Source organism: Aotus nancymaae, unplaced genomic scaffold, assembly GCF_030222135.1.
Source record: "Aotus nancymaae isolate 86718 unplaced genomic scaffold, 86718_ANA_hifiasm-v0.15.2.pri h1tg000007l, whole genome shotgun sequence".
Taxonomy (NCBI): Eukaryota; Metazoa; Chordata; class Mammalia; order Primates; family Aotidae; genus Aotus; species Aotus nancymaae.
The window spans coordinates 6,096,906-6,122,711 of record NW_026988418.1 but is presented as its reverse complement, the minus strand read 5'-3'; the positions used below and the strand labels follow the sequence as shown (position 1 = coordinate 6,122,711).

General features: G+C 40.5%; 1 protein-coding gene across 11 annotated transcripts in view; it reads right to left on the bottom strand.

Moving 5' to 3' along the window:
- The window catches only part of LOC105705093 (phosphopantothenate--cysteine ligase), a 195,370-nt gene that overhangs the window by 5,911 nt on the left and 163,653 nt on the right, over nt 1–25,806 (bottom strand). For all 11 annotated transcript variants that reach the window (XM_012434724.2, XM_064372246.1, XM_064372247.1 and 8 more), the window contains 4 exons: nt 16,174–16,315; nt 10,741–10,877; nt 8,468–8,582; nt 6,936–7,118 (listed from right to left, as the gene is read on the bottom strand). In XM_012434724.2, coding sequence (XP_012290147.2) covers nt 6,936–7,118; nt 8,468–8,582; nt 10,741–10,877; nt 16,174–16,315 — 577 coding nt within the window. The remainder of the gene's footprint in view (nt 1–6,935; nt 7,119–8,467; nt 8,583–10,740; nt 10,878–16,173; nt 16,316–25,806) is intronic.

Sequence of the window (25,806 nt, the reverse complement as noted above, 5' to 3'; positions counted from 1 at the left end):
TCCACATCATTGCCAACACATTATCTTTCATATTTTTGGTTTGTTTGTTGAGATAGGGTCTTGCTCTGTCACCCAGGCTGGATTGCAGTGGCACGAACATAGCTTATTGCAGCCTTGACCTCCTGGACTTAAGGAATCCTCCCACCTCAGCCTCCTGAGAAGCTACAACCACAGGTGCACGCCACCACACCCAACTAATTAAAACAAGGTGTTTTTTGTTTTGTTTTGTTTTTTGTAGATACAGGGTCTTGCTGTGTTGCCCAGGCTGGTCTGGAACTCCTGACCTCAAGCGATCTTCCCACTTCAGCCTCCCAAATTGCTGGGATTACAGGTGTATGCTACCATGCCTGACCCTTATCTTTCATCTTTTTTGATAATAGTCATTCTGACAGGTGTGAGATGATATCTCATTGTGGTTTTAATGTGCATTTCCATAATGATTCCATAATGATGTTGAGTGCTTTTTTTCTATATATCTGTTGTCCATTTATATGTCTTCTTTTGAAATATGTTTACTCAGGTCCTTTGCCCATTTTTTAATTGGGTTGCTTTCTTGCCATTGAGTTGAGATCCTTATATATTTTGGATATTAATCCCTTATCAGATGTGTAGCTTACAGATATTTTCTCCCAATCCATATGGTGCCTCTTCACTCTGTTAATTGTTTCTTTTGCTGTGTAGAAACTTTTTAGTTTCATGTAATCCCATCCCATTTGTATATTTTTGTTTTTGTTCCCTGAGCTTTTGGTGTCAAATTGAAAAAATAATTGCCCAGATCAACATCATGTAATTTTTTCCTTATGTAGTGTGCTTCCAGTAGTTTTACAATTTCAGATCTTGTCTTTTTTTTTTAATTTCATCTAACGCCAATTAAACATCTCAGGATCAGATCTTGTCTTTAAGTCTTTACTCCATTTAGATTCAATTTTTTTAATGTGGTGTTAGGTAAGGGTCCAGTTTCATTCTTCTGCATGTGGATATCCAGTTTTCTCAACACTGTTTTGTTGAAGAGACTCTCATTTTCTCAATGTCATTCTCATTCTTTGTCAAAACATCAATTGACTGTAGGCCAGGTGTGGTGTATGACACCTATAATCCCAGAATTTTGGGAGGCCAAGGAAGAAACATTGCTTAAGCCCAGTAGTTTGAGACCAGCCTGGGTGACATGACAAGACCCCATTGCTACAGAAAAAATTAAAAATTAGCTGGCTGTGATGGTGTGCACCAGCTACTTGGTGTTCCAGCTACTTGGCATTCCAGCTACTTGGAAGGCTGAGGTGGGAGGATTGCTTGAGCCCAGGAAGTTGAGGCTGAAGTGAGCTATAACTGTACCACTGCACTCCAGCCTGGGCAACAGAAAAAGAAAAATCAATTAACTGTAAATGTGTCGGTTTGTTTTAGGCTCTCTATGCTGTTCCATTTGGTCAATGTGTCTATTTTTATGCTAGTACCACGTTGTTTTAATCATTGTAGTACCGTTACATATATATATAAAACAGAAAATATATACATATAATTATTATAGTTATATATATAACAGAATATATATATATATATATATTTTTTTTTAGACAGGGTCTTGCTCTGTTACCTAGGCTAGAGTGCAGTGGCACAGTCATGGCTCACTGCAACCTCTACCACCTGGGCTCAAGCAATCCTCCTGCCTCAGTCTCCCAAGTACCTGAGATTACTATGCCCAGCTAATTTTTTATTTTTTTTTTGAGTTGGACTTTCACTCTTGTTGCCCAGGCTGGAGTGCAATGGTGCAATCTCAGCTCACTGCAACCTCTGCCTCACGTGCTCAAGCGATTCTCCTGCCTCAGCCTCCCGAGTAGCTGGAATTACAGGTGCCCACTACCACGCCCACTAATTTTTGTATTTTTAGTAGAGACGGGGTTTCACCATGTTGGTTAGGCTGGTCTCAAACTCCTGACCTCAGGTGATCCACCTGTCTCGGCCTCCCAAAGTGCTGGGATTACTGGTGTGAGTCACTGTGTCTGGCCTAATTTTTTACTTTTTTGTAGGGATGGGGTTTTGCCATGTTGGTCTTGAACTCCTGGGCACAAGCTGGTCTCGAACTCCTGGGCTCAAGAAATCTGCCCTCCTCAGCCTCCCAAAGTGCTGGGATTATAAGTATGAGCCACCATGTCCAATCTGTAATATAGTTTGAAATCAGGTAGTATGAGGTCTCCAGCTTTGTTCTTTCTGCTGAATATTATCTTGGCTATTTGGGGGTTTTTGTAGTTTCACATGAATTTTAGGATTGTTTTTTCTATTTCTATGAAAAATGGCACTGGAATTTTGATAGGTATTGCACTGAACCTATAGATTGCTTTGGGTAGTGTGGACATTTTAGCAATATTAATTCTTTCAATTCATGAACACAAATTTCATTTCTTGTATTTAATTTATTTCATCAAAGTTTGGTAGTTTAAGTATACGGATCTTTCACCTCCTTGGTTAAATTTATTCCTAAGTAGTTTATTTCTTTGGTAGTTATTGTAAATGGTATTATTTTCTTGATTCTTTTTTTGGATAATGTGTTGTTGTTGGTGTATAGAAACACTACTGATTTTGGTGTGTTGATTTTGTATCCTGCAACTTTACTGTACTTGCTTCTTAGTTCCTACAATTTTTAGAGATTTCTATATATTGAGATCATGTTGTCAACAAATAGACACAGTTTCACTTTTTCCTTTCCTATTTGGATGCCTTTTATTTCTTTTTCTTGCCTAATTGCTCTGGCAAAGATTTCCAGTATATATGAAATAGAAGTGATGAGAGTGGACATCCTTGCCTTGTTCCTAATCTTTGAGAAAAAGCTTTCAACTTTTACCATTGAATATGTTAGCTGTGGGCTTGTCATATATTGCCTTTATTGTATTGAGGTATATTCCTTCTAAACCTAATCTTTTGAGAGTTTTTATCATGAAAAGATTTGAATTTTGTCAAATGCTTTTTCTGTATCTAATAAGATGATCATATGGTTTTTGTCTTTCATTCTATTAATGTGGTGTATCATGTTTATTGATTTGCATATGTTGAACCAACCTTGTATGCCTGGGACAAATCTTACTTGATCATGGTGAATGATCTTTTTTTTTTTTTTTTAAGACAGAGTTTCACTCTTGTTACCCAGGCTGGAGTGCAATGGCGCGATCTCAACTCACTGCAACCTCTGCCTCCTGGGTTCAAGCAATTCTCCTGCCTCAGCCTCCCAAGTAGCTGTGACTACAGGTGTGCGCCACCATGCCCAGTTAATTTTTTTTTTTTTTTTTGTATTTTTAGTTGAGACAGGGTTTCACCGTTTTGACCAGGATGGTCTCGATCTCTTGACATTGTGATCCACCCGCCTCAGCCTCCCAAAGTGCTGGGATTATAGGCGTGAGCCACCACGCCCGGCCGGTGAATGATCTTAAGTCTTACCTGGTTTTGGCATCAGGGTAATGGTGGCCTCATTTAATCAGTTTTTTAGTATTCCGTCCTCTTTATTTTTTTGGAAGAGTTTGAGTCAGACTGGTATTCATTCTTTAAATACTTGGTGGACTTCAGGAGTGAATCCAGAAGGTTCTGGGCTTTTCTTTGATGGGAGATGTTTTATTTTGGCTTTGATCTCATGATTCATTATTTGTTTGTTGAGGTTTTCTATTTCTCCATGGTTCATTCTTGGTAGGTTGTATGTTTCTAGAAATTTATCCATTTCTTCTAGGTTTTCCTCTTTGTTGGCATATGGTTATTCATATAGTCTCTAATGATTCTTTGTATTTCTAAGATCTCAGTTGTTATGTCTCCTTTTTCATTTCTTTTTTTTCATCATCCTACTGTGGACATATTCATTTCTTACTTATTTATTTGGGTCTTCTCCCTTTTTTTCTTAGTCCAGCTAAATATTTGTTGATTTTTTTTCCTTTTTTTTTTTTTTTTTTTGAGACGGAGTTTCACTCTTGTTACCCAGGCTGGAGTGCAATGGTGCAATCTCGGCTCACCGCAACCTCCGCCTCCTGGGTTCAGGCAATTCTCCTGCCTCAGCCTCCTGAGTAGCTGGGATTACAGGCACGCGCCACCATGCCCAGCTAATTTTTTGTATTTTTAGTAGAGACGGGGTTTCACCATGTTGACCAGGATGGTCTCGATCTCTTGACCTCGTGATCCACCCGCCTCGGCCTCCCAAAGTGCTGGGATCACAGGTGTGAGCCACCGCGCGCAGCCGATTTTGTTTTCTTTTTAAAAAAACCCAACTTTTTGTTTCATTGATCTTCTGTACTGTTTTTTTTTTTTTTTTTTGAGACGGAGTCTTACTCTGTCACCCAGGCTGGAGTGCAGTGGCGCGATCTTGGCTCACTGCAACCTCTGCCTCCCCGGTTCATGCAGTTATTCTGCTTCAGCCTCCTGAGTAGTTGGCACTACAGGCATGTGCCACCACACTTGGCTAATTTTTGTATTTTTAGTAGAGACGGGGTTTTGCCATATTGGCCAGGCTGGTCTCAAACTCCTGACCTTGTGATCCATCTGCCTCGACCTCCCAAAGTGCTGGGATTACAGGCATGAGCCACTGCGCCTGGCCTGTATTGTTCTTTCAATCTCAATTTCATTTATTTCTGCTCTGATCTTTATTATTTCTTTCCTTGTATCAATTTTGGGTTTGGTTTGTTCTTGCTTTTCTAGTTTCTTGAGGTGCATCTTTAGGTTGTTTATTTAAAGACTACTTTTTTTGATATAGGTGTTTATTATTATAAACTTCCCTCTTAATATTGCTTTTATCGTGTCCCATAGATTTTGTATTCCCATTTCCATTTGTTTCAATATATTTTAAACTTTCAATCTTAATTTCTTAATTAACCCATTGGTCGTTTGGGAGTATGTTGTTTCATTTCCATGTGCTTGTGTAGTTTCCAAGGTTTTTCCTGTTACTGATTTCTAGTTTCTGTTCAAAGAAGATACTTGATACGATTTCTATTTTTTGAATTTGTACAGACTTGTTCGTGGTCTAAGATATGGTCAATTCTGAAAAATGTTCTATGTGCTTATGGAAAGAATGTGTATTCTTCAACAGTGGGTATGTTCCATAAGTGTCAGTTAGATCTACTAGGTCTAGTGTGTAGTTTAACTCCACTATTTGTTGATTTTCTGTTAGGATGATCTACCCATTGTGGAGAGTTGGATGTTAAAGTCCCCACTATTATAGTATCGCAGTCTATCTCTCACTTTAGGTCTGTTAATGTTAGCCTTACATACTTGGGAGCTCTGGTGTTGGATGCATAGATATTTATAATTGTTATATTCTCTTGCTTAATTGACCCTTTTATCTCTTTTTTTTTTTTTTTTTTTTTTTTTGAGATGGAGTTTCACTCTTGTTGCCCAGGCTGGAGTGCAATGGCGTGATCTTGGCTCACTGCAATCTCCGCCTTCTGTGTTCAAGCAATTCTCCTGCCTCAGCCTCCCGAGTAGCTGGGACTACAGGCATGCACCACCACACCTGGCTAATTTTGTATTTTTAGTAGAGACAGGGTTTCTCCATGTTGGTCAGGCTGGTCTTGAACTCCTGACCTCAGGTGATCCACCTGCCTCAGCCTCCCAAAGTACAGGGATTATAGGCGTGAGCCACTGCACCCAGCCAATGCTTTTATCTTTATAGGTTACCGTCCTTGTTGTTTTTAGTATTTGTCTTATAGTCTATTTTATCTGACATAAATATAGCTATATTCCCCCTCTTTTCTGGTTTCCAGTTGCATGGAATATCTTTTCCACTCCTTCATTTTCAGTCTCTATGTGTCTTTATAGGTGAGATGGGTTTCTTGAGGGCAGTATATAGTTGGGTCTTGTTTCTTATCCATTCAGCTACTTGGTGACTTTTTAAATTTATTTATTTATTTATTTAGAGATGGAATCTTGCTCTGTCACCCAGGCTGGAGTGCAATGGCATGATCTTGGCTCACTGCAACCTCCACCTCCTGCGTTCAAGCAATTCTTCTGCCTCAATCTTCCGAGTAGCTGGGACTACCAGCAGGCGCCACCATGCCAGGCTAATTTTTGTATTTTTAATAGAGATGGGGTTTCACCATATTGGCCAGCCTGGTCTCGAACTCCTGACCTTTTGAGTTATCCACCGCAGCCTCCCAAAGTGCTGGTATTACAGGCGTGAGCCACCGTGCCCTGTATTTATTTATTTTTATTTTTTTGAGATGGAGTCTCACTCTGGCTCAATCTCAGTTCACTGTAACCTCTGCCTCCCAGGTTCAAGTGATTCTCCTGCCTCAGCCTCCTGAGTAACTGGGATTACAGGCACACACCACCATGCCCAGCTAATTTTTTTGTATTTTTAGTAAAGACAGGGTTTCACTATGTTGGCCAGGCTTGTCTCAAACTCCAGACGTCAGGTGATCCATCTGCCTCAGCCTCCCAAAGTGTTGGGATTACAGGCCTGAAGCACTGTACCCGGTCGAATATTTAATGCTAGATCACTGCCTCCTTTTGGGCTCTAGGTGGCACCTTAAGCCCAGGTTCAACTTGGCTCTAGTAAATGGTCAGAGCACTGCCTGTCCCAAATAGGGGAGATCCCAAAGGGATTATCCTGGGAAGGCTGTCTAGGGGTTCATGCCCAGGAAACCTGGGGGACATACTTCCTACAGCCACTCTTATGTCTCCTTTGGCTGAGTTACAGAGCATAGTTCCACCTCCTCTGTTTCAGGGATATTTCAGGGATATGCCTGTTTTCAGGGATATTTCTGCCTTCAGGAAGTTGTGATACTACCCATGGGTTAAGGCAAGGACAGGTTTCTGGCTAGGGAACCCCAGAAGGTGGGGAATCTGTTTGACTACCTCAATTTTACTTTTTCCAGTGTAGAAATCATAAGTTGAGAGAGATTTTCCAAACAGTGGGTGCCTGGCAGAATGGAGGGAAGGGTATTACAGACGTGGAAGTTCTATTCTCCTACCATCTGCTCAGAGTGTTTCCACTTCTCTATGACCTCAGGAATGGACTCATCCTCATGCTGGAGCTCTGCATTATTGCTGGTGACGACCTCAGTGCTGTATATTTCTTTCTCTCTTTTTATTGGGCGGAGAGAAGCCAGCTTGCCTCTACACCACCATTTGGGAACAGGAAACTCCTTGAGATTCTAAGTATAAAAAAAGTTTTGGTTATTTATTCTAATGGGTATCAAGATGTTAGAAGTTGGTACCTTTAATACATAGGGAATATTGAGTTTCATGTGCTATAGCTCTGACCCATGTGACCTTTCTTACCTTGATTCAAGGGTAAAAATATGGATTTCAAAGCTATTGGTCCCAGAGCATACTCCATTAAGTTGTAACTCAGCACTTGTAACACTATAATATTTATTTACAAAGCGTCTGTCCTTCTCTACTAGACCAAAGGCTTCTGAAAACAGGGACTATCTTTGTATTCCTAGGACCTAGGCCATTTCCTGGAATTGATAAGTATTTGTTGAATAAACAAGTAAAAGAATGAATGACTAGACAATTGAAAACAATTGTAGCTCAAGGAAAAACGTAAATTACTGGATATCAAGCCACATAATTTGGCAGTTCTACTTTGACAAAATTGGCAAAAAACAAAACACAAAAAAACCCTCACATAGCTTGGAAATAATCACCTCTCAGAGACCAAACAAGATGTAGGTCTTATAGCAACAGTGATCAACAAGCAGGATCTACTGTTAAGGGTCTTGGGAAGAAGCATCTAGTAGGTGATATAAACCAGAGAAGAAAGTAATCAGCCTCCATCTTGGTTTCAGAATACGATTCTGTTCACTGAAGTCCCTATTGCTGACTTGCTTACCAGGCAGACGATGGATCTGGTCTGAACCTGTACTATTTTCTGCATCTCTCTGCATTTGGCCACTTGTTTGCTTGGACTTTTGGAACATAATTGCTTTTCTTTCACTCAGATGCTCTCTTTAGGCTTGACTCTTTGCCATAGCAAACTTTGCTTTACTTCACTGAGCCTCAGATTTGCTTATCTTTCAGATGGGGCTAGAATCATACACGGCAAACAGGGCTGTTGAGAATGAGGCACACGTGTCAAAACACTGAATATTTATTCATTCTCAAATATTTATGGAGTACCAGTCCATAGATACAGTGATGTATGAGATACAATCCTTGCCCTCCAGGATCTCACTGCTGAGTTAATGAGATAGAGAAGAAAAAGGGCAGTGACAATACAGTGTATTAAGGAAAAAGCTGTGAGGCATATATACAAATTGCTTGGAGATCACATAGGAGGAGATAATTTACTAAAATCTGACCCAGTGAAGAGCAAAGCTGATCAAGAGCAGTCTCAGGGTCTGCTATCCTGGTGTGCAGCCAAAAGCCTCTTTGCCACAGCCTACCATGAGGCCAAGAGTAGGGCTACAGCTATATAAAGACGAAGGGAAGAGACAGCACAGCAGCCGTAGCAACCCGAACTTCACATTAAAGGCCCAGTAGGAAGCACACATCTTACCTCTCCTCTGTGAATATGAATGCTCCTTATAATTCGCTCTAAGAAGCCGATCTGCTGTGTAAGATGAAGACTATTTTCATGTAATTGCTTATTTTCTTTATCCATGTAAAGTACCCTTAAAATGGCATAAATCAATGGCATGATTAAAAATTTTTGTATCATTACTAAAAACCCAAAATTCCTAGATCTTAGACCACTGTCCAGATTTTAGAAGCAAGTTTGCCAGAATAATTCCCACCATACTCCAAGACCAAGTGTGATGGTTAATACTGAGTGTCAACCTGATTGGATTGAGGGATACAAAGTATTATCCTGGGTGTGTCTGTGTGGGTGTTGCCAAAAGAGATTAACACTTGAGTCAGTGGTCTGGGGAAGGCAGACCCACCCTTAATCTGGTGGGCACAATCTAATCAGCTTACAGCGAATATAAAGCAGGCAGAAAAACGTGGAAGAGAGAGACGGGCCTAGTCTCCTCCCAGTTTACATCTTTCTCCCATGCTGGATGCTTCCTGCCCTTGAACATAGGACTCCAAGTTCTTCAGTTCTGGGACTCGGACTGGCTCTCCTTGCTCCTCAGCTTGCAGACAGCCTATTGTGGACCTTGTGATCGTGTAAGTTAATATTTAATAAACTCTCCTTTACATATATACTCCCCTTTACTTATATATCTATATAGAGGAGTTTATTAAGTGTGTGTGTATATATATATATATATATATATATATATATATATATATACACACACACACACACACATACACACACACACACACATATACATATATATATCTCCTATTTGTTCTGTCCCTCTAAGAGAGCCCTGACTAATACACCAAGTAAAAGTTAATAAGCTTTTGGGCTATACATGGTTATTAAATACAGGTACAAGAGTATTAAAGGCATAATTCTAGCCCCATTTAGGGGTGGGAATGAAACAAGAGAGACTCTGTATCCCTTCAAATATTGTAGCTACATAGCTTGTATCTGGTTCCCTTCTCATACTGATCTGATTCTGATTTCTTGTGAGGTAGAAATAGCAGCAGAAGCAGAAGCAGCAACCATGTTTCAAGTCCTTGCCATGTACTTATGCAATATAACCTACCCACACCATAAGCCCTTAAAATTTTTCATGTATTAAGCTCATTTAATATGCTAGCAACCTGATGACATATACGTTGTTGTAACAAATTTAAGCCTCAGTTTCCTTAGCCATAAAATGAGGAAATATTCCTTGGAAGAAACTTACTCTAAGGAAAACATTCAAGTCCAGTCCAGGTGATTGTGTCATCAGTAGGGCAAGATAGAAAGATTATTAACATTAATGCAAAGGTAATGAGTTAATTGTGTTGGGTGCTGACTGTCAGAAGCTATGACAGTTTGAAAAGAGCAATGATTTATATGGGACATCTAAAAGGGGAGACAGAGAGGGTAAAAGATCCTCAGAGATTCTCCAAGCCTGCCCAGAGGAGTGTGCCCAAAGCAGTGGACAACAACATTCCAGTCTGCTTGGCAGACTCTCCCCAGGCTATGGTGCTATGATCTTGGCTGCTGAGGTCCACATGCTGCTCTGTCACTGACTGGGCTGGGTGAGTTCCCTCACCTCTCTAGACCTTGGCTTCCTATCCATAAAATAAGGCTAATAATGCTTCTCTCCTGGGATTGGTGTCAGGATTAAATGAATGAAAGAGCTTAGAACAGTACCTAGCATATAGTAATTGCTCAGACAAATCTTAATCATTCCAGTTATTATTGGTGATATTATCTGTTAACATCAACCCACTCTCTTTGATTATAATTAAATAAAGTCTCCTGTGAAAAACAGAATGCTCAGGCTGGCTGATATATGGCTTATTTTCTGCTTATAATATTTCTCATTAAAAATTAACCCACTGGTATCCTATGGATTTCATGAATTTAAGTTACTTCCGTGAGATTCTCTCTTGTTCTACCTTGATTCCACAGGTATCAAAGAATAAAAATGTAGGCCAACACACACAAAATGACAGGCCAGAATGCACACAGCCAAGTTCTCAGTGAGGCAACGACATTATGAAACAGCCTATCTAAATAGCCAACCAGCCTCGTCCATGATATTTTTCTCTATAATTTAACAATTTCTGCCACTTGTATGATCTGCTGAAAACAGCAGACAGCAGAGAGCGAATTATAGGGTAGGCTGCAAACTCAAAGGACAGTCTGTAGAACCATCTCTTTGTTGAGGGAGAAACATCCTCTTGTGGAGTTTATTGGCTCCCAGGCAGGATGGCACCTACCTGCTCTGGATTGAAGATATCGTCCATTTGTTTCTGTGGATCAAACGTTCTTGCTCTATGACTTGCTCCAGAAGTTTCCTTTTTTCTAAAATCAGGGTATCATTTTGGGCAGTGATCTGGTCCTGTATTGCCTTCTCCTGGGGATTAGAAAGTCTCGTAATTACTACAGCAGGAGAAAGAATTATAAATTTAAGAGCATCAGCCTGTTTCTAAATCTAGAAGGTATTTTCCTTTGTTTACTTTTTTTTCTCCTGTCCCCTAGTCTGTTTCTACCTGTTTGCTGACATTGTCATTCATTGTAGCTAGTTTTTCAATTTTCGAGAGGTTATTTTATGTCGTTTTTTTTTCTTTTTCATGACCCTGAAAATAGTGAGATTATGCTTTTTGCTTGTTTGTTTTTGTTTTTGTTTTTGTTTTTTGACATGGAGTCTTGCTTTGTCACCCAGGCTGGAGTGCAGTGGCGGAATCTCAGCTGACTGCAACATCTGCTTCTGGGTTGAGTAGCTGGGATTACAGGTATCCACCACCACACCCAGCTAATTTTTGTGTTTTTAATAGAGACAGGGTTTCACTATGTTGGCCAGACTGGTCTTGAACTCCCAACCTCAAGTGATCCGCCTGCCTCAGCCTCCCACAAGTGCTGGGATTACAGGTGTGAACTACTGCGCCCAGCCAGTGAGACTATTCTTTTTTTTTTTTTTTTTTTGAGACGGAGTTTCGCTCTTGTTACCCAGGCTGGAGTGCAATGGCACAATCTTGGCTCACCATAACCTCTGCCTCCTGGGTTCAGGCAATTCTCCTGCCTCAGCCTCCTGAGTAGCTGGGACTACAGGCACGCGCCACCATGCCCAGCTAATTTTTTGTATTTATTTTTAGTAGAGACAGGGTTTCACCATGTTGACCAGGATGGTCTCGATCTCTTGACCTCGTGATCCACCCGCCTTGGCCTCCTAAAGTGCTGGGATTACAGGCGTGAGCCACCGCGCCCTGCCAGTGAGACTATTCTTGCAGTGATAATGCCGAAATGATTTCTAGCCTGATACCATATTTTATTTTCTACCAATGGTTTTCCCCCAAAGTAATAGCTACTGAAGGTACAGCTAAAATGATAAAGGAGTGCATTTTATGAAAAACCACTAATATTCTTATATATAACGAGTCAGTAGATATTAATAAATATTACCTTTGGTGAGGGGTTTAGAGTTCAAAGGTGTAGAATTGCCAGTTCCATTCACTAATGACCTGTCAATGGTAACAGGCAAGTGCCTACACTTTTGTGTTTGTTCCTCACCTGACAGTAGTGAGTAACAATCTCTGGCAGACTGCAGAAAGTCAACTTTACATGTTTCTCTCGTTTTCTTTTTTTTTGAGACAGAGTCTCGCTCTGTCAGCTAGGCTGGAGTGCAGTGGCACAATCTCGGCTCACTACAATCTCTGCCTCCTGGGTTCAAGCCATTCTCCTGCCTCAGCCTCCCAAGCAGCTGGGATTCAGGTGCCCGCCACAACAACCGGCTAATTTTTATACTTTTAGTAGAGACAGGGTTTCACCATGTTGGCCAGGCTGGTCTCAAACTCCTGATCACAAGTGATCTGACCACCTCAGCCTCCCAAAGTGTTGGGATTACAGGCGTGAGCCACTGTGCCCGACTGTTATTTTTATTTTTATTTATTTATTTTTTTTCACAGATAGAATCTAGCTCTGTCATCCAGACTGGAGCACGGTGGTACAATCATGGCTCATTATAACCTCATACTCCTGGGCTCAAGTGATCATGTGCCTCAGCCTCCTGAGTAGCTAGGACTACATGCATGAACTACCGCACCTGGCTAATTTTTAAATTTTTTGTAGGCTCAGAGGCCAAGTGCCGTGGCTCACACCTGTAATCTCAGTACTCTGAGAGGCCAAAGTGGGAGGACTGCTTGAGCTTAGGAGTTTGAGACCAGCCTGGTTAACATGGTGAGACTCCATCTTCACACACAAACAAAAAAAGCCAAGTGTACAGTTCAAGACTGCAGTGAGCTAGGATCCCACCACTACACTCTAGCCTGGGTGACAGAATGAGACTCTGTCTCAAAAAAGTTTCTTTAAGATAAAAAATAAAATAAAATAGTAGAGACAGAGTCTTGCTCTGTTGCCCAGGCTGGTCTTGAACTCCTGGCCTCAAAATATATTCCTGCTTCAGCCTCCCAAAGGACTGGGATTACAGGCATGAGACACTGTGCCCAGCCTACATGTTTCTTTTAAATAAGATACTAATGTAGGTCATTCAGAAAAGACTGGCCATCTATTATTATTATTATTTTAGACAGAGTTTCACTCTTTCACCCAGGCTGGAGTGCAGTGGCACAATCTTGGCTCACTGCAACTTCCGACCCCTGGATTCAAACAATTCTCCTACCTCAGCCTCCTGAATAGCTGAGATTATAGGTGCCTGCCACGATGCCCATCTTATTTTTGTAATTTTAGTAGAGATGGCCAGGCTGGTCTCGAACTCCCGACCTTGGGTGATCCACCTGCCTCAGCCTCCCAAAGTGCTAGGATGACAGGCATAAGCCACCTTGCCTGGCTGGCCATCTATTATTAAAGACCTATAGGATGTAGATCAGATTATGTTCTGAAAAAAACTATTCCAGATTTGAGAGTCCTTCTCCAAGACCCTGCAATATCTAATGGTAGCCTCACCTGCTATAATTTAAAGACATTTAATTAATAATGTATTGGTAAGGATTGAGAAATAGAAGCAATCATCCCAAAAATTCCAGACACGTTATGATAATAGGATAAAATGGGAAAGTCTAGTTAGAGTGGTCACAACAGAAGGCTCAATTGGCTCTTTATATAAAGAAAAAGCTGAAGTAATGAAGCCAAAAGAAGTGGCATTACTTTTTGAAGACTCAGAAAGTAAACCTGGCATTTTTATTCTCAGTGCTCTGGTCCTTGGACCCTAAAATACATAAAATAAGAATCCCTAGGTTTGTTCCGCTTTGGCATTAAGAGCTCTCACATCAGTCTTCTCTGGGCTAAGTAGTTCTAATTCTGTTAACAATTTCTCCTGTGAACTATCAATCCACCAATTAACATGCTTCTCAGGCCCTTCTAAGAGATTATATACCAAAAAAAGGAAAATAACATCTGTGAAAAATTTACATGCGCCAGGTACCACTTTAGAAATTTTATGTTTTAATACTCACAAAAGCCTTGTGCGTGTAAGGTGGGGATTATTTCCTTCATTTTACAGATGAGGAAAGTGATACCCAGAGACTTGTCCAAGGTCACAGGCAGGGCTAGAATTTGAATCCAAGTCTATCTAAGGCCAAAGCCCACAGTACCCCTCAATGGCAGTGAGCAAAAGGTCCAATTACTCTCTCAGCCTCTGCTTATTTGGGATCTCCAGCATATTTTATGAAGACCTGTGGTTCTTTGGGTAGATGCATTAGTTTTCTACTCATTTTCTCATAGTTTTGAGTGCTAGGAATCTGAAATCACATTGTTGTCAGGGTTAATTACTTATGAGGGCTACAAGAGAGACTGTGCTGCATGCCTTTCTCCTAACTTCTAGTGGTTGCCAGCAACCCTTGCTATTTCTCGGCTTGTAGCTGTATCATTCCAGTCTGTGACTTCATCACCATGAAGCATTCTTCCCCTGTCTGTGTCTGTCTGTATGTTTTTCCCTCTTCCTATAAGGATAGCAATCATCTTAGATTTATGATTCATCCTAATTCAGGATAATGTCATCTTAACTAATTATATCTGCAAAGACCCTATTTCTATATAAGGTCACATTCTAAGGTTCTAGGACATGAATTTGGGGGAACACTATTCAACCCAGTATAGTCAGGAAGAAAGTTAGCATGCCTGCTGAAAGGCTGTTTTTCCAGCCTAGAAGTAAAATGCAAAAGTATGAGAAAGAACTAGTAATAAAGAAATAGGCTGATGATATATCTGCTGGACCCATGAACTAGGATTGCTACTTTTTTCCCCTTTCTTTCTTCTTCTCTTTTTTTGAGATGGAATTTCGCTCTTGTTGCCCAGGCTGGAGTGCAATGGCACTATCTCGGCTCGCTGCAACCTCCACCTCTTGGTTTCAAGCTATTCTCCTGCCTCAGCCTCCCCAGTAGCTGGGATTACAGGCACCTGCCACCATGCCTGGCTAACTTTTTTTTGTATTTTTTAGTAGAGATCAGGTTTTTGTTTGGTTGGTTTTTTTTTTAGCTGAACAATTTTTTTTTTTTTTTTTTGCTCATGGGTGCTACTAAAATGAATTGCGACTTTTTCTTATATACTTTCCATAGTCTTTTTCTAGTTCTAAGCTGGATCTCAGTCTCTAAATGTTCAACAGATTAATAGCAAAAAAAAGGATACTGCAAAAATCTAACTTATTTTTCTTCTCTCACTATAGTTGAGCATCAAGAGGATTTTTTTATTTTATATTTTTGTTAGAGACAGAGCCTCTCTATGTTGCCCAGGCTGGAGTACAGTGGCTATTTACAAGCACAATTATAGCTCACTGTAACCTTGAACTCCTGGCCTCAAGCAATCCTACTGCCTTGGCCTCTCAAAGTGCTGCAATTAAGGTGTAAGCCACTGCACCCAGCCAATTTTTTAAAACTAAGGATGTAATATTTGTGACACAGCTATTATACTCCAAAAATGCTTTGCTGTGTATAGTCTAGGAATTCTTGACCTGGAGTACCAGGATAGTTGATGGAATTACTGAAATTACATAAATGTTTATGGTATCCTTGGCACATAGTGGTGGTATAAAAATTTGTTGAGTGTGGAAATGAGTATTTTTAGGAGTGATGATAGAGTTCTCAAAATTCTGAAAGGGCTAGAGATCCCAAGAAGGGAAAACCTTACTGGCCTAGTCAGTTACTCTCCGTCTTGAATTTATGTAGTTTAATAATCCCACAACCATTCTGCATTTGATTCTATTCATCTGTCCCATTTTCTTATTATTCATACACTACTATGTCACAAGGGCAATAAGACAAGCATAAAGAAACCATGGATATTTAGAAAAAAGCTTGAAGGCAAGGATTGATAAAGGAGTAAGGTCATCTTTTTCACTGCCATTTAAAACTAACACTGAATGAGGGCTCTACAAAGCAGAAATGAGTTACTGAGAGTGGTTTGGAAGTCTGTGCTCAGGGGTGTTTAAGAAAAGGCATTTCCATTTGAAGGCAAGACATTGATCATAAGTTGGCAGTACAGAATATTTTCAATACTCGATTCAGTTTAGCAACACTAGGAGTCTTACATACTTTTGGTCAGGGCTTAAAGAATTACTCATCGAAAGATGTTTCAAAGAAAAGAAATGAAAACAAGGACTATGAAAGGGCCACAAACAATTTTTAAAATGAAAGGGCTTTCTCCAAATGGGTGACCATGGGAATCACCAGTGAGCTCTTCACCTTTTACTTTTTCCTCACCTTTTCTATTTTATGTTGCAGGATTCCAATTTCATCTTCAAATTGGTTAATTCTCTTATCTCGTAGTTCTACTTCATTAGTTAAACGATACTTGACTTTTTGAAGCTTGATTTTGTGTTGGTGATGTTTCTCATTATAGTTTCTATAAAAGTAAATTTCAGTTTAGACACATCTGAACACAGTTAAAATGTATTTTGTCTCCTCAATATGGACCTTTCTTGGGTTTCTTCTTCTTCCTTAAGTCAGGGGCCTGGCACTAGATGTGGATACTTAGCCTGCCTCACATCTTCTTCCCTTCCATGTCAGGGAGTGGGCCAAGGATAACTCCCTACATAACAGCAGCTTTAATTACTGCCATGGACTCAAGTATCTGGCTTACCTTGGTCTTTTTTTCTTTTTTTTTTTTTTTTGAGACGAAGTCTCGCTCTGTTACCCAGGCTAGAGTGCAGTGGCACAATCTCGGCTCACTGCAACCTCCGCCCTCCGGGTTCAAGTGATTTTCCTGCCTCTGCCTCCCAAGTAGCTGGGACTACAGGTGCCCACCACCACACCTGGCTAATTTTTGTATTTTTTTTCTTTTTTTGAGATGGAGTCTTGCTCTGTCACCCAGGCTGGAGTGCAGTGTCGCCATCTCGGCTTACTGCAACCTCTGCCTCCCAGGTTCAAGCAGTTCTCCCGCCTCAGCCTCTCAAGTAGCTGTGATTATAGGCATATGCCACCACACCTGGCTGATTTTTGTATTTTTAGTAGAGATGGGGTTTCACCACATTGGCCAGGCTGGTCCTGACCTCTGGTGATCCACCCGCCTCAGTCTCCCAAAGTGCTGGAATTACAGATGTGAGCCATCGCACCCGGCCACTTCTTGTATTTTTAGTAGAGATGGGGTTTCACCATGTTGGCCAGGCTGGTCCTGAACTCCTGACCTCAGATGATTCACCTGCCTCAGACTCCCAAAGTGCAGGAATAATAGGTGTGAGCCACCATGTCAGGCCTACCTTGGTCTTGTACTGATGGTTGTGGTATAACTTTAACAGCTAAAATTATACCAGGAATTTAGGAAACTCCTTGATTTTTGGTCCCTGATATTTAAATTTTGACTCCTGCTTCACTAATTCAGTCATTAACTTAAAACTTCCTCATTCTTGGCTGTATCTTCGACAATGATATACTCACTTCAATCTTACCTAATTTTCCCCAAAACTAGGCTTGTTCTCAGTCCTTCCATTCAGTCTGGACCTCTTCTTCTTCTTCTTTGTGTTGAGACAGGGTCTCACTGTGTCACCCAGGCTGTGGTGGTACAATCATGGCTCACTACATCCTCGACCTCCTGAGCTCAAGCAATCCTCCCACCTCAGCATCCCAAGTAGTGCACACCACCACACCTGGCTAATTTATTATTTATTTTTTGTAGAGATAGTGTCTCACATGTTGCCCAGACTGGTCTTGAACTCTTCGCCTCAAGTTATCCTCCTGCCTCAGCCTCTCAAAGTGCTGGGATTACAGACATGAGCCATTCAGTGAATCTGGACTTCTAAAAGCCAATTCCATATAGGTCACTATTCAAGACTCTGATTCTTATATACATCTAAGTTGTGGCCAATAAGCACATGGAAAAATGCTTAACATTACTAGTCATTAAGGAAATGAAGATCAAAAGCACAATGAGATACGGCTTCGCACACACTAGGATGGCTAGAATAAAATGATGGATAATAACAAGTGCTGACAAGGATGGGAAGGAATGTAAAATGCAGACAGGAATGTAAAATAGTATAGTCTCTTTGGAAAACAGCCTGGCAGTTCCTCAAATGGTTAAACATAGAGTTACCATTTGACCCAGCAATTCTGCTCCCTAGGTATATATACTCAATATAACTGGGAAAACATATGTCCACACAAAAACTTATACACAAATGTTCATAGCAGCATTATTCATAACAGCCAAAAGATGTAAACAACCTAGATTGCCATCAACAGATGAGTGGATAAACAAATAGGGTATATCTAGCCAGGTGTGGTGGCTCATGCCTGTAATCCCAGCACTTTGGGAGGTCAGGTGGGTGGATCACCTGAGGTCAGGAGTTCAAGACCAGCCTGGCCAACATGATGAAATCCTGTCTCTACTAAAAGTACAAAAATTAGCTGGGCACGGTGGCAGGTGCCTGTAATCCCAGCTACTTGGGAGGCTGAGGCAGGAAAATTACTTGAACCCAGGAGGTGGAGGTTGCAGTGAGCCGAGATTTCGCCACTGCACTCCAGCCTGGGCGACAGAGTGAGACTCCATCTCAAAAAACAAACAAACAAACAAACAAGCAAACAAACCAAATAGGGCATATCCATACAATGTGCTATCATTCAGTCATGAAAAGAAAGGAAGTACTGATACATGCTGCAACATGAACCTTGAAAGCATTATTCTAACTAAAACAAGCCGGGCACAACAGACCAAATGTTTTATGATTCCATTTATATGAAATGTCAGTAACAGGCAAATTTAGAGTGAAAGAAAGTAGATTAGTGGTTGCCTAGGTCTGGTGGTGGGAAGGGAATTGGGGTAGGGTGATAACGAAAGAGTATGAGGTTTCTTTTAGGACAGTAAAATGTTCTAATGTTGACTGTGGTAACAATAAAAAAATGGACAAAAGCCATTAAACTATATACTTTAAATGAGTGCATTGTATAATATTTGAATTATATCTCAATAAAGCTGTTTAAAAAACAAAACAAATGGCCGGGCGCAGTGGCTCACGCCTGTAATCCCAGCACTTTGGGAGGCCAAGGCGGGTGGATCACGAGGTCAAGAGATCGAGACCATCCTGGTCAACATGGTGAAACCCCGTCTCTACTAAAAATACAAAAAATTAGCTGGGCATGGTGGCGCGTGCCTGTAATCCCAGCTACTCAGGAGGCTGAGGCAGGAAGAATTGCCCTGAACCCAGGAGGCGGAGGTTGCAGTGAGCCGAGATCGCGCCATTGCACTCCAGCCTGGGTAACAAGAGCAAAACTCCGTCTCAAAACAAACAAACAAACAAACAAACAAAAATCTAAGTTACTATTTCAAGCTACTATAACAGTTATACAGAGTAAACAAGAAAATAGATTAAAGCATCCATACTACCACTAGGCAAACCTCTTGGAGCATGACTGTAATACAAACAAAAAGAATATTGTTCTTTAAAATTACGGAGAAGCTACTCAGGGGGCTGAGACAGGAGAATTGCTTGAACCTGGGAGGTGGAGGGTGCAGTGAGCCAAGACCAAGCCACTGTTCTATACTCTAGCATGGGCGACAGAGTGAGACTCTATCTTGAATAAATAAATAAATAAATAACATAGGCTATACATTGATTGGCTATACATTGTTCTTTTTTTTTTTTTTCCAAACATTCTTGTTCTGTTGCTCAGGCTAAAGTGCAGTGCATGATCTCAGCTCACTGCAACCTTTGCCTCCTGCCTCCCAGGTTCAAACAATTCTGGTGCTTTAGTCTCCTGAGTAGCTGGGATTAGAGGTGTTCGCGACCACACCTGGCTAATTTTTGTATTTTTAGTAGAGATGTGGTTTCGCCATGTTGGCCAGGCTGGTCTCGAACTCTTGGCCTCAAGTGATCTGTCCGCCTCTGCCTCCCAAAGTGCTGGAACTACAGGTATAAGTCAACATGCCTAGCCAGCTATACATTATTCTTTGTATCACAAATTTCAAGAACAGAAAATAATGAGTGAGGCAGCTAGTCAGAAAGGAAATGACTTTAAACAATCACATTATAGACCAAATGGACCTAATAGATACAGAACATTTCATCCAATGGCTGCAGAATACACCTTCTTTTCCCTAGTACTTGTATCATTCTCAAGGATAAACCATCAGGTCACAAAACAAGTATTAAAACACTCAAAAAACTGAAATAATATCAAGCATCTTCTCTGACCACAGTGGATTAAAACTAGAAATAAATAACAAGAAGAATTTTGGAAATTGTACAAATACATGGAAATTAAACAACATGCTCCTGAATGACCAGTGGCCGAATGAAAAAATTCAGAAAGAAATTGAAAAATTTCTTGAAACAAATTATAATGGAAACACAATATACCAAAAGCTACAGAATATAGCCAAAGCAGTAGCAAGAGAGGTTTATAGCTGTAAGTGCCTACATCAAAAAAAGAAAAACTGCAAATAAACAATCTAATGATGCACCTTAAAGAACTCGAGAAACAAGAGCAAACCAAATCCCAGATTAGTAGAAGAAAAGAATACATAAAGATCAGAGCAGAAATAAATGAAATTGAAATAAAGAAAACAATACAAAAAAAATCAATGAAACAAAAAGTTGGCTTTTTGAAAAGTTAAACAAAATCAACAAACTTTTAGCAGGGCTAAGAAAAGGAGAAGATCCAAATAAATAAAATCAGAGACAAAAATGAGAGATTACAACTAATACCACAGAAATTCAAAGGATCATTAGTGGCTAATATGCGCAACTATATGCCAGTAAATTGGAAAATCTAGAAGAAATGAACAAACTTTGAAACACATGCAGCATACCAAAGACTGAACCATGAAGAAATCTGAAACCTGAACAGACCATTAACAAATAATGAGATCAAAGTCATACAAAAAGTCTCCCAGTAAAGAAAAGGCCAAGACCCAGTGGCTTCACTGCTGAGTTCTATCAAATATTTAAATAAATAATACCAATCCTACTCAAACTATTTTGAAAAATAAAGGAGAAGGAAATAACTTCCAAACTCATTCTACAAGGCCAGTGTTATCCCAATACCACAACCAGACAAAGATACATACAAAAAAACTGCAGGCCAGTATCACTGATGAATATTGATACAAAAATCCTCAACAAAATAGTAGCAAACTAGTTGCATGTGGTGGGCTCATGTCTGTAATCCCAGCGCTTTGGAAGGCTGAGGCAGGAGGATAGCTTAACCTCAGGAGTTTGAGACCAGCTTGGATAACATAGCAAGACTCCGTCTTTACAAAAAATAAAAAATTAGTCAGGCATTATGGTGCATATCTGTGGTCCCAGCTACTCAGAAGGCTGAGGTGGGAGGATTGTTTGGGCCTGGGAGGTGGAGGTTGCAGTGAGCCAAGATCACATCACTGCACTCCAGTCTGGGTGACAGGGTGAGACCCTGTCTCAAAACAAATGAAAAAGCTAGCAAACTGAATTCAACAATGCATTGAAAAGATCATCATAACTGAGTGGGATTTATCCCTGGGATGCAAGGATGGTTCAACGTACACAAATCAATCAGTGTGATACATTATATCAACAGAAGGACAAATGATGTGATACATCATATCAACAGGACAAAAACCATATGAATTCAGTTTGCTAGCTTAATTCAGATGCTGGAAAAGCATTTGATAAAATTTAACATCCCTTCATGATAAAAACTCTCAAGAAACTGGGGATAGAAGAAACATACCTCAATATAATAAAAGCCATATATGACAGACGTACAGCTTGTATCATACTGAATTTGGGAAAACTGAAAGCCTTTCCTTGAAGATCTAGAACATGAGAAGGATGCCCACTTTCACCACTGTTATTCAACATAGTACTTAAAGTCCTAGTTCGAGCAATCAGACAAGAGAAAGAAATAAAGAACATCCAAATTGCCAAAGAAGAAGTCAAATTATCCTTGTTTGCAGATGACAATTTTATATTTGGAAAAACCTAAAGACTCCATTAAAGAAGTACTAGAACTCATAAACAAATTCACAAAAGTCGCAGAATACAAAATTGACATACAAAAATCAGTAGCACTTTTGTATGCCAATAGGGAACAATCTGAAAAAGAACTTAAAAAGCAATTCCATTTACAATAGCCACACATAAAATTAAATAACTAGGAATTAGATTAACCAACAAAGTGAAAGATCTCTATACTGAAAACTATAAAACACTAATGAAAGAAAGGAAAGATATTCCATGTTCTTGGAATGGAAGAATCGATATTGTTGAAATGTCTATGTTACCGAAAGCAATATACAGATTCAATGCAATCCCTACCAAAATATCAATGACGTTCTTCACAGAAATAGAAAAAACTATCCTAAAATTTATGTGAAACCACATAGGACCCAGAATAGCCAAAGCTATCCTAAGCAAAAAGAACAAAACTGGAAAAATCACATTACATGGCTTCACATTATACACAGAGCTATGATAACCAAAATGGTACGGTACTAGCATAAAAACAGATGCATAGGCCAATGGAACAGAATAGAGAACACAGGAACAAATCCACACACCTACAGTAAACTAATTTTTGACAAAGGTGCCAAGAACATGCACCGGGGAAAGACAGTCTCTTCAATAAATTGTGCTGGGAAAACTGGATATCCATATGCAGAAGAATAAAACTAGATCCCTATCTCTCACTATATACAAAAGTCAAATCAAAATGGATTCAGGACTTAAATCTAAGACCTCAAAGTATGAAACTACTTTAAGAAAACATTGGGGAAACTCTCCAGGATATTGGTCTGTGCAAAAATTTCTTGAGTAGTACCCCAGAAGCACAGGCAACCAAAGCAAAAATGGACAAATGGAATTACATCAAGTTAAAAAAAGCTTCTGCACAGCAAAGGAAACAATCAACAAAGTGAAGCGACAACCCATAGAATGGGGAAATATTTGCAAACTCCCCACCTGACAAGGGATTAATAACCAGAATAAATAAGGAACCCAAACAACACTGTAGGGTTGTTTTAAAACCAATAATCTGATTTTAAAATGGTCAAAAGATTGGAATAGACATTTCTCAAAAGAAAACACACAAATGACAAACAGGCATATGAAAAGGTGCTCAACATCACTGATTATCAGAGAAACGCAAATCAAAACTATAATGGGATGTCATCTCACCCCAGTTTAAATGGCTTTTATCCAAAAGACAGGCAATGACAAATGCTGATGAGGATGTGGAAAAAAGAAAACCCTCATACACTGTCAAGAGTAATGTAAATTAGTACAACCACTATGGAGAACATCTTGGAGGTCCCTCAAAGAACTAAAAATTGAGGCTAGGTGTAGTGGCTCATGCCTGTAATCCTAGCACTTTGGGAGGCCAAGGCAGATGGATCACTTTAGGAGTTCAAGACCAGCCTGGCAAACATGGCAAAATCCCCATCTCTACTAAAAATACAAAAAAAAAAAGTCTGGGCATGGTGGCTTATGCCTGTAATCCCAGTTTGGGAGGCCTAGGCGGGCGGATCATGAGGTCAGAAGTTTGAGACCAGCCTGGCCAATATGGTGAAACCCCGTCTCTACTAAAAATACAAAAATTAGCTGGGTGTGGTGGCATGCGCTTATAGTCCCAGCTACTTGGGAGGCTGAGGCAAGAGAATCACTTGAACCCAGGGGGCAGATGTTGCAGTGAGCCAAGATCATGCCACTGCACTCCAGCCTGATGACAGAGCAAGACTCTATCTCAAAAACAAAAAAACAAAACAAAACAAAAAGCCAGTTGTAGTGGTGCACACCTGTAATCTCAGCTACTCAGAAGACTGAGGCAGAAGAATTGCTTGAACCTAGGAGGCAGAGGTTGCAATGAGCCAAGATGGTGTGAGACTCTGTTTCAAAAACAAAAAACAATGAAACCTAAAAATTGAGCTATCACACATTTCAGTAATCCCACTGCTGAGTATACTCCCAAAAGAAAGGAAATCAGTATATTGAAGAGATATCTGCACTCCCATGTTTGTTGCAACACTGTTTACAATAGCCAATATTTGGAAGCAACCTAAATGTCCATCAACAGATGAATGGATAAAGAAAATATGGTTTTATACACAATAGAATACTATTCAGTCATAAAAAAGAATGAGATTCTGTCATTTGCAACAACATGGATGGACTGGAGGTCATTATGCTAAGTGAAATAAACCATGCACAGAAAGACAAACATCATATATTCTCACTTATTTGTGGGATCTAAAAATCAAAACAATTCAACTAATGGAGATAGAGAGTACAAAGATGGTTATTAGAGGCTGGGAAGGGTAGTAGGGGAATAGGGGGACGTGGGGATGGTTAATGGGTATAATTACAGAGAAGAAAAACAGTTCTTTGTAAGAAATAATTAAAGAGGCTGCGTGCGGTCGCTCACACCTGTAATCCCAGCACTTTGGGTAGCTGAGGTAGGTGGATCACCTGAGGTCAGGAGTTTGGGACCAGCCTGGCTAACATGGTGAAACACCCTCCCTACTAAAAATACAAAAATTAGGCCGGGCGCGGTGGCTCAAGCCTGTAATCCCAGCACTTTGGGAGGCCGAGGCGGGTGGATCACGAGGTCAAGAGATCGAGACCATCCTGGTCAACATGGTGAAACCCCGTCTCTACTAATACAAAAAATTAGCTGGGCACGGTGGCGCGTGTCTGTAATCCCAGCTACTCAGGAGGCTGAGGCAGGAGAATTGCCTGAACCCAGGAGGCGGAGGTTGCGGTGAGCCGAGATCGCGCCATTGCACTCCAGCCTGGGTATCAAGAGCGAAACTCCGTCTCAAAAAAAAAAAAAAAAAAAAAAATACAAAAATTAGCCAGGCATGGTGGTGGGCATCTGTAATCCCAGCTACTCAGGAGGCTGAGGCATGAGAATCCCTTGAACCCGGGAGGCAGAGGTTGCAGTGAGCCAAGATCGCGCCACCACTCCAGTCTGGGTGACAGAGTGAGACTTTGTCTCAAAAAAAAAAAAAAGTTAAAGAACGAATAAGACTATAGTCAATAATAATTGTACTTTTTTTCCTTTTTTTTAAATTGCACATTTAAAAATAACTAAAGAAACAGGCCAGTTCCAGTGACTCACCCCTGTAATCCCAGCACTTTGGGAGGCTGAGGCAGGAGAATTGCTTGAGCACACAGGCTCGAAACCAGCCTGGGCAACACAGTAAGACCTTGACTCTACAAAAATAAACAAAATTAGCCAGGGGTGGTGGCACAAACGTGTAGTCCCAGCTACTTTGGAGGCTGAAGTGGGAGGATCACTGGAGCCCAGGAAGTCAAGGCTACAGTGAGCTGAAATTGTTCCACTGTACTCCCAGCCTGGGCAACGAAGCAAGACGAAAGAAAGGAAAGGAAAGGAAATGGCAAAGGGGAAAGGGGAAGAAAGAAAGGAAGGAAGGGAAAGAAAGAAAGGGAAAAGAAAAGAGAGAGAAAAGTCAAATGAGTACAATCATATTCTTTGTAACACAAATGCCTGAGGAGATAAGCACCCCATTCTCCATGATGTGATTATTACACATTGCATGCCTGTATCAAAACATCTCATGTACTGCATAAACATACATACCTACTATGTACCTATACAAATTAAAACTAAAATTTTGCTTAAAAACCCACTTGTAACTGCTGCTAATCAGATTGTAGATTCAGGGCAACTTGAATCTATGCTCCTGAGTTGCAATCTCTGAGCTTGGATCAAATAAACTCTCTACTTATATTAATTTTGCCTCAGCTTCTTCCCTTTAGGTTGACAATGCCTACCTCATGAAGCTTTCAAAAAAGCCCAAAAGAACTGGGTTTGGAAGACTTCCAAATAGCTGAACACAGGTTCCTGGAGGGTGGTGCACCCAGAGAGGGCACAGAGCCTCCAAGCCCCTTCATGGAAAGGGTT